The sequence below is a fragment of the Lepisosteus platostomus genome, chromosome 8 (genome assembly GCF_059453375.1).
Source record: "Lepisosteus platostomus isolate fLepPlt1 chromosome 8, fLepPlt1.hap1, whole genome shotgun sequence".
Lineage (NCBI taxonomy): Eukaryota > Metazoa > Chordata > Actinopteri > Semionotiformes > Lepisosteidae > Lepisosteus > Lepisosteus platostomus.
In genome coordinates this window covers 30,765,353-30,775,354 of record NC_142618.1, presented here as the reverse complement: position 1 = coordinate 30,775,354, position 10,002 = coordinate 30,765,353, and the positions used below count along the sequence as shown (strand labels likewise).

Genomic DNA, 10,002 nt, shown 5'->3' with positions numbered 1-10,002 from the left:
CCAGAACTATACTGCCATGCATTGAGTAGTACAATACAACATATATTGTTTTAAACAATGACAATTAACTACTGTATGCAGAATTTTGACAGTATTCCCTTTAAATATTAGTGTTTGTTTAGCATAAAATAAAAATTGCACAGACACACAGCTATTCATCCACAACATATACTATGCAAATGTTTATTTTGATGTTTGGAAATAAGTTACGATTGTATACAGATATTTTAATGCACTTTATTATTTTCGAGATGGTATGCCATCATGTTAACTGTAGGTAATGTGATTAACTTTACACTGGATCATTAGTGTAGCATGTGTGTATTTAAAAAAGAAAAAAAAACCAAGCATTACACAAAGTGTTTTTTTAATTTGTTATTATAAAGTTAACATCTATTAGCCTAGTACAGACAGTAGGACACACGTCATAACAAGTGTGCCATCAGTGAAAAACAGACATTGAGGTAACCGTTACAGTGGAAAAGTAACAACACTGTCCCAACAAGTTATTCTTTCTGCAAATATATACTCTTACTAATATATACATTTCTTGTAAAATAAATAATCATAAAAAACATCAGACTTTAGAAATTCAAAAAAAGCCACAATCTAGTTTGTACAAAACTTTGGATTTTAAGACATGCAGAATCTTTTTCAAAAGGAAACAAACAAAAAAAAAGTATAAAATAGACTACAAACTTAAATGTAGTACAGTAGTTTTTAAAATTAAAAGTGTTGCTTGCTGTTGTGACACATTGGATGAATCATAACTAGTGATGCGGAAAGGACTGCAAATACCTGCCATTGCAAATATTCGAATCTGGAGCTCATTACTGAAATCTGAGTCTCGGTATAGTTCCAAAGATCTGATGTTCATAATTTTGTCCTATGGAATGTGCAAAAAAGTGGATAGGTCTTGTTTAATTTAAACAACCAAGCCCACATGACTGAGACAAAATGAGCAATCAATGCATCTGCTGGTGATGTGAAGCCACCACAGGCACAAAGATGTACAGATATTAAAAAGTACTTTTAAATGACCGATGTTTGACAGAACAAAAAAATAACCTGTTACATAGCACAATAATCTCGCAGTATTTTTTTTTTTATTTGGGAGTATTAGATCTTTTTTATATCTGAATGTGAATTGTGATTTTCGGACAGGATTATACATACAGCATTGAGAGCTGGAAGGCATTGAAAATCAGATTTATAATGTTCTTAAAATATTTGCTGACAGAAAATTTGAATAAATTGGTATAAATGAAAGCAACGTTCTACCTTGTTTGAACTTGTCAATACTGTTTACAGACAGAATCACGCATTAAATCATAACCTCGTGAACTGCCTCCAGTTTAGAACCATTACCATCATACTGTCACAAACAGGCAACACTTTTAAAATATGTCTATCTGGTTAACATATACACGTTATATATGAAAACTGAATTAGTACAAAACTTCACATCATTTCATTTTGCTCAAAACTATTTCTACACAATTTCTTTCATAGAAAGAAAATATAGTTTTATAATGTATAGCAATGGCTGGATAGCAGCATTAAAGTGAAAGATATCTGAATTTATGCTTGTCATTTTGTTTTCTGGGAAATATAGCTTTTCTGGTCTGCACGATGGCATGTCTGGTCAGGTAGTGTATGACTATTTATGAGCTATAGGAATGGGCCCAATGCAGTGTGTTTTACAATAGTTCATCACTGGAATGCTCGGAATTAAGTTCAAACAACCATTTTTGGCAACTTCTTTTTCCATCTCTACAATTATGCCAGGATTTGCAAGAGTAGAGCAGGTAAATATAAGGGAAGACGTCTCTGTTCATGTTGTGGTTAAAAAGAAACAAATGGCACAGAAATAAATTTATACACCTTAAGAATATATTCACAACATTAGACTTTCATACTTCAAGTTCCATTGAACTATGTCATAAATTAAATTGTTTTTTTTCAGGTACCACAGAGTAAATTTTCTATTGCAACAAACATCTTTGGAAATATGAATTCCAGAGTCGGTTTTAACCGTGCAGTGCTCTATTTCATTACAAAAATAAAATCATGGAGAGACACTTTAAATGCAGATATGAATTAAAGCAAATTGTAAATATTCCCAATTACTCACGTTTTCTGATTCTTGACTCATGTGTTTCCCTTGCATAATAATGGGATAAAATGCATGTCATAGTTGTGCAATATCCAGGCATAAATTCAAGTCAATAATCTGCCCAGGCAAAAGGACTTATTGATTACATTTTTGACTGCTAGCAAGATTTTTAACTTTTCCAGAGTAACAATAGTACAGGTTCCTGTTGAATCATTGTCATTGTCAAGTCATCACTGCTCACTTATATTCATCATTTGATTCAGTTTCTGAAATATATTAATTGTCAGGCTAACGCCTCTTATTAATAACCACCCATGTAATTAGCAGTAAAGATTTAAAAGATACAACCATTTCTTGCACTAACTGAACTTGAATAGGATTTAGAAGAATTTACAATAAACAACTGTTTCATTCACCAATCATGGACTTTTGTTCCACTTGTGTTTTTACCATTGTAGTCCTGATTTGTTCAAGTACATTGTATTAATGCGGTTGTTTGACTGTAGCAAAGTGGAAAAATCTTACCCAATGGTTAGTAACTGGTTAACACTATGTTTAATACAAACCAATATTCATTCATGACTTTAAACTCAACTCAACAATCAAACTCAAGAACATTTAAGATCACTAAGTTCAAAAGAAAAATGATGCAAATCAGGAACACTTATACTGTAGATATATTTTATCTCAATAGTTTCTAGTGGGGAAGCATAGTGTAGTGGGTAAGTCTCTGCACTCATTAGTGGTGCGCTATGAGTTAAAGTCCCTGTTGCAGACACCGCTGATGTACCTTGAAAGAGGTTCTTTACCCCTATTGCTCCAGTCCACCCAGCAGTGTGAATGGGAACCAGTGTTTGCTGATGGTAGGCCCATGGGGGGAGTCTTGTGCTCTCTGTTCGCTTAACGCCATGGAAAAACAAGGATAAAATCTGGTCTGGTGAGTTGTTGTGGCTCAAATATGGAATTACCTTCTTACAGTTTCTAACTAATTTTGAGCAAGACATAGTAATAGTAGTTAGTCCTTGAAAGTACAAGCACATAATTTATCTTGCACAAAAGACATAGGAAGCTGACCTCTGCATTCTGAGGAAGTCTGACCTCGTTTAATTATGTACAAGGAATGGGCATATTTTTAAGGATAAATAACTAACCTCAATGCACTTTGAAAACTAGAAGCATGTTCCCAGAAACTGTCAAAGATTATATTGGACCTTGCTGTATTTTTACCAAAAGGGAAGACTTGTACAAAGAAAACATTTACATTTTCACAATTGTAGGCCAAGCATTGTTACGCTTTGACTTGAACAATGACTTAGATGCTTCCTAAGGCAGTGCCACATTGGAATGCTCAATGGAACATGTCACAGAAACAGCTTTTTGTGACAATTGTTGGACATTTCAGGAGCGTTAGACATCTTTCCTGCCGACCCATTCAATGTCTCTCTGAAAATCCACAAAAAAAATCTTCTAGATCCTTTACAGTTCCTTTCCTGCAATTTAGAGAGTAAACTCAACATCCTCATGGGTACTAGGCTTATCAGTTCGCAAGAATATAATGCCATTGGGCTTTCAGTTCAGAGCCTCTGAGAGCCATGGACGCCAACTTTAAGCGAAGCTGAACATCCATAACCTTTGCAGAAATTAAGAGCCATCTTGTATGTTGTTTAGTTTCCTTTGATGGACATCATGACGAAGCATCCTAATAGTAGGGTTTCAATGAGTAAGCCACTGAGGAAACTGTTCTCTGGCTGCATTAAACCAAACCTTTGCCCAGAGAGACATCGATGAGCACCTCAGTCTCAAACTTGCGGCTATCTGTTTGTGTTTATTTTTTCTCAGGGGTAAAAGTGTGACCAGATATAGGAGCTGTTCTTAGGCTTGTTATTTACAGGTGTGAACATCATAGATGCGGACACACTCTTGACAGCTCACATAGCAGCACCAGTGGAAAATACAATGGCATTTCTCTTTCCGTTTCTCAGTTCTTGTGTTGTGGCCTCGCCCACAGCACAGCAGGTCACATCCATCGATGCCATGGGATGTGACATTGCAGATCCGATCCCGGGTGCCAAATGATCCTGTTTCCGTGTTGGGTTCGCAGAAGTTGGGGGAGCTCTCATAGTAAACCAAGTCACGCTCAGTGGGTGGCTTGAAGAAGGTGTACTTGGGTCTAAGTGTCTCCACCCAGCCCCTGGATTCCCGATGCTTCTCCACGACCATCTCTGATGCACTGTCGTACTTGTCCTTCAGGTAGTCCCCGATCACACGGAAATCTGGCTGAGACCACCAGCAGGTTTTCACCTCACAGCTGCCCGAGAGCCCATGGCACTTACACTTCAGGTGCAAATGATCATTGATAGACTGAAAAAAGAAGAACCCAACAGATGAGAATAGGTGTGTGGAAACCAAATTCTTCATTGTTTCATGCTGACATTTTTGCCATGTCAACTGCTATTGAACTATGGCCTTTCCTATGCAACACTAATGCCTGGCTTCTGTCCCACTAGTTCCTTTATGGTGTTCATCCTTTGCAGAGATCCGCCACATTCTGATATTATTGAATCACCATGAACAAATGTTATATACTCAATAACAGATGTTTGTCCATTTTGATCAGGTATACAATCCATTAGTTTTCTAACCACTGTATTCAATTTAGGGCCACAGGAAGCAATGGGTGCATAGCAAAATACACCCTTGACAGCAATGCCGGTCAATTGCTGGACACACACAGATACAGACATGCACGCACCCACACCAGGGCTAATTTAGCCAGAAGCCAATTAACCTACCAGTATGCTTTTGGACAGGGAACACAGAGTGGACAAGCAAACCAGGAACTAAACACGGGGCCCCTGCACTGAGAGGTAGCAGCGCTAACCACCGCACCACTTTGCCACCCTCGTTATAGTTTATTTTTATACCATTTTAAAGGCATTAAGCTACTCAATCTAGTCATATCCTCCACACATCAATATTACTTGATTCTTTAAGAAAGGTTTAAGGGTTGTTTGATCATTAAGCAATGAACAATCAAATGAGAGGGCGGATCTCAATTGAACCCTTTACTATGTTCTTGTATTTTTTTAGTTAAAAAGTAAGTATTTTGATGAACTATTACATTGTTAAATTGAAAGGATTCGTTTTGTTTTATGCCACAGGTAGACACGAGTGCGTGAGATCGTGCGGGCAGTAACTCACCGTACGTCCCGCCTCATTGTTGTGACGGTTCATGGCGGAACGAGCATCAGGGCGGTTCTCTCTGGCGTCAGCAAACTCTCGGGACACCATGCTCCCGAACTCGGCGTCTTCGCTGCAGCCTCCCCATTTCCATCCCTCGCCAGGGGCGCCCTTGTGCCGTGTGTCACAGCCGCAAATCGTGGCGGAGCCTTCGGCGCAGGACCGCGTCACAGCAAAAGCCACACCCGCAGAGGCAATAGCATGTACAAAAGCTGACTCTCTGGTGGCTGAGACAAAACAAGAAAGGAATATACATTTTTCATTCAAGGAATCTTTCATTGTTTTGTATAGCCTGTTAATTTAATTTTAAAAATAAGCGTATAAACAATATATTCTGTCAATTATAATTTCTATCAGATATAACACAAAACACAGTGTTCTAGATGCTATTATAATTATAAAGGATAAAAGGGGATAAATACATGTATTTTTATTTACCACTTTTGTTCAAAACAAATCCAAAGTCTTGGGGTTTTTTTTGCAAATGTAAAAAGAGTTACTAAAATGAATGCAAAATGTTAATGTTCAAAAAGTTCGTTTTAAAACATACACAACTACTGTACACACTGAACACACATTGTAGCTCTAATCATTTACTCTATACAATAGAAATATAAAACAGCAGTCCACAGCAGAGACTTACGCCCAGAAACTTAGTTACTAGAAGAGTCTTAACTATTGCTCTGCATGATCTTTTAATTTGCTAATTTATTAAATCATACAGTCATTTGATTTATAAATCAATCAGAAATGTCCTTCTTGAGATTTAGAAAAAGTGGTTATAATTACTGACCGAATCTATGTTTAAAAACATAAAATGTCAGAGTCATACTATTGTAGAAGTGTGTGGTTACAGAAGCGGTATGGGCCTTTCAAGTATTTGCTTTCTCATAACTCTCTCTTATGGATCATATGGACTCATAAGGAATTATTGTGCTAAATACAATAATCTAGTGACAAGTTCATGTGTGTATTTGAAAACAACTAAAAAACTAGATCAGCAGAAATGAGGAGCTGAAGAAGAAAGAAAATCCATATACCGTATACAAGAATATAGAAATAGATATTACAGTGGGTTACTGTACTGGAATATTGAGATTTCAGTATACGAAGCCCTGTAGTTCCCCAGTCCAGACATCCGTGGATTGCATTTGGCCTTAGTAAGGACAGTTTTGAGCAATCATCTCACTGTCAAAGTACTTAGTCATGCACTAAGTAAAAAAAAGGGTGATTTTGGCTCATTGCTGAACAGAGGCAAATTCTTGGTGGACATTTGAACAAGTATGGACAGCCAGAGGGGCATCGGCTTCTGATATGATCCTTCCATCTCATTTCATAACCAAGAGGAAAAACCAATGTGGATTTTTTAAGGCAGATTAACAGGATACAATGATAAATTTGTTAAAATGGACAAGTCAATCACACGCAGATCTACCTCAGCACCATCATTTCAAAATTAGCTACATATTGAACACAAACACCTCCTTTCGCATTTGTCTCAGGCATCCCCCCTCCATGCATCTGTATCTCCATCTTGCAGCTACCCCTTGATTCACCCAGTTGGAGTGGGGTTCAAGCTTCCTAGTGCTATGGCCAGGAGGCTACCATTAACCAAGTGGGTTGAACCAAACTTAACTCAGCAAGTATTCCAAATATTCACAAAGCATTCAAGTCTTGGACGTTGTTGTCCCTAGTGAACTATTTTTTTAGAAAGGTATTAAGTACTGTAGGTGATACAGTATGTGAGGCTTGACGTACAATATGGCATTTTGTTAAATAAGGAGAACTCAGTGGCTGGCTGACATCAGTGACAGGTGAGTCAGTGAATATTTGGAACATTCACGTCCAAGACTATAAAACATCATTGACAGAACTATAATTAAGAGGTTAAATTAAGCTTTGAAAGGTTGGGCAACTGAGTATTAGGCTTGTCTGGGAAAGGAGAAACATCATACAGTATAATGAATTACTGGATCAAACATTTGAAGAAATCGGCAAAAAACTTGTAAAAGATTAACAAAATATTATGAGTTTACTATTCATTTTTATAATCTATGTGAATATGCTTTGAAGTTGGGTAGATGATTACCTGGAAGCATGCCTGTTGTAAATAGCTTGTTCCAAAATAAGCAACTAATTTTCAGACTGTATAGTAGAAACACATAATATAAGCAATATAAGCAATTTTAGGTTTAAAGGAACAAATATATACAAGCACTTTTAAAGGGAAAAGGGATTTTGTATTATGTTAAATGCCACATCAGAGAAAGAGGAAATGGAACAAATTTTGTGCTCTGAAAAAATGTCCCAATGTTGTGTGGTAAAAAAAAAAGTCAAATGATTATGAATGGGGTGTAATGTGATTCCCTTCATGATTGCATAACTCACATTCAGCTGTCAAGCCACAGTTCCATTGTTTCTGATGTTTTCATGTGTTTTTCTTTTAAATGAGGAAGGAGTTTGACTATTGGTTTGATGGCCAATGCAAGGAAAATAAATGCTTTAGACATTCTGTGAAATCCAAACTTTGGCCAGTCTGTCATGAGTCAGATTCTGTTATTTTCATTCAACAAATCTGTTTTGCTATTGTGCTTGTTTAGATTTTGTTGTTTGCAGTGGATATAAGATGTAGAAATTACTTCACAGGGAGTTTTTAACAATTATCTTTGCTGAGCCACATTTTGGAAACGATAGTAATGATGCACAGCATAGACTTCATTAACTTTTTAACCCTTTAGAACTTTAGAATGTGCTCTGAAAATATAAGGCCTTGTAATGTTTTTTTTTTTGTTTGTCTGATGTTAGGTAATTAGCTATTATTAATCTTATTGATCTGATGATGATGTCTCCCAGTATGGAACTTCTAGCTCTTAATGACCAAAACGTACTGCTACAACCTTTGCAGAAGCACAGGCAGAGACAAAAAGAGCAAGTGTCTAATCTCCAACATGTTCACTGCCACCTGCTTCTTTTTCACTATGCATGCCCAGAAAGGTTATGCAATCAGCATTTGGCTTTTGGTGAAAACACTGCATGGTCACAAGTCCCTGGAAAGTCACATGAATCTGTGTTTCTTTGATATTAAAAGTACTTTTGAGCAAATGACTTCATCTAAGATGACCCCAGAACACTCACAAAATGTACTATGAAGTATCACAGTTTTATTGGCATGTGTAACTAACATGTGTAGTGGAATAAGCAGAGTAATGGTAAATAAAAATTATAGCTTAAAAGAAGAACTAGAAGTGAAGCGAGATCATTTGATTGAAATAAATAATATTTAAAATCATAGCAAAAGTATTTAATGCTAAAAGTACAACATCCTAGAAAGATTATTATGTTTTAGATATGCATAGAGTGAGAGTGGTGTAACATCCTGGCCAAATACTAATACTACTGCCAATGAATTACTTGTCCAATTTTTGATGAATGCTAGGCCAGATCTTAAGTGGCAGTGTCTGGTCTATAAGCCGCAGCCTGCTTTCCGAATGGGCTAAACCACTTAGCATTCCCTAGCATGAAGTTACTTAACTGAATTCAAATGACTTTATTTTCTAGGGCATGAAATACTAAATAAACAAGAAACTTTGAGATTCCACCTCTTGGTTCTGACAGTGATAAACGATAAATCACAGCATGGAGTTTTATAAAAACAGCACAAACTAAAACGACCTTAAAGCTTGACTAACAGCCTTGTCAGCATTATTTCATTATAATAAAAGAAATGCCCAGATTCCCTTGTCTCAAAAGCTTTGTTCTATACTTGCACAATTGACTTTTTAATTGTTAATTAAATTATGTCACATTATTTTCTCACCAGCAGAGGTTTCTAATGATTACTTTTTCTCCTGGCATTGCCATTGGGTAAGAGGGTAATATGCCGTAAATCAAGAAGGTGAAGAATCCAGAGCCCCAATCTGAAAGAGCTTGGTTGGGACCCCCTCAAGAAATTACAAAGAAAAGGGATGATAAGGAAGAACGAGAAACTGGTGGAAAAAAGGAAAAGGAGATTACAGCTATGAGGTTGAGAGAAAAGTATCCAACCAGAAAGAGGCGGGACTCTGGCCTACCTGAGAAAGGAATGTGGTGATCTGCCTAAGTGGGCTGATGGTTTGTGACAGTCCCCCCTCTGCTCCATTTTGCCCGGTTGGTATGGCAAATCATCCATATTACCTGCTGGGGGCATGAATCCCTCTTTGTGCTGCCACTGTCACGCTGCATTAGTCCGACAATGGCCCCAGATATTTTATATGAAATTCGCTCTCGCCAGTGATTAGTGGGGACCAAGTTAAGTCATAGCAACAGAGAACTATGCATTAGCTGGGCCCTGGTTGTCGGCAGACTGGGAAATCCCTATTCAAACGGTTTAATAAAACAATCTAAAGGGCGTGTGAATCGTGAAAAGTGCTTTCTCTTCAGCTTAATCTCATGGTTGCAAAGATATTGTGCTCCAAGCAGGGCCCAGCAGGGTGTGGGCTAAGGTCCCCCATCAACCCCATTTACTGCACCCCTTCTTTCTTTCTTAAAGCAAGTTAATGATATACCGGTGTGCTGGCCTCCCCCCGGCATGGAGAAACATGCATTTTATGAAAAGGAAGGACCTCCTATCACATCCTAAATGGTAACAGTTTCTCATCTAAAGGTCA

General features: G+C 37.4%; 1 protein-coding gene across 3 annotated transcripts in view; it reads right to left on the bottom strand.

The window, feature by feature from the left end:
- Positions 1–350: 350 nt before the first annotated feature.
- wnt3a (wingless-type MMTV integration site family, member 3A) overlaps positions 351–10,002 on the bottom strand; it is an 85,809-nt gene continuing 76,157 nt past the window's right edge. For all 3 annotated transcript variants that reach the window (XM_088643089.1, XM_088643090.1, XM_088643088.1), the window contains 2 exons: positions 5,318–5,583; positions 351–4,477 (listed from right to left, as the gene is read on the bottom strand). In XM_088643089.1, the coding sequence (XP_088499215.1) occupies positions 3,998–4,477; positions 5,318–5,583 (746 nt within the window). In that variant the 3' untranslated portion in view covers positions 351–3,997. The remainder of the gene's footprint in view (positions 4,478–5,317; positions 5,584–10,002) is intronic.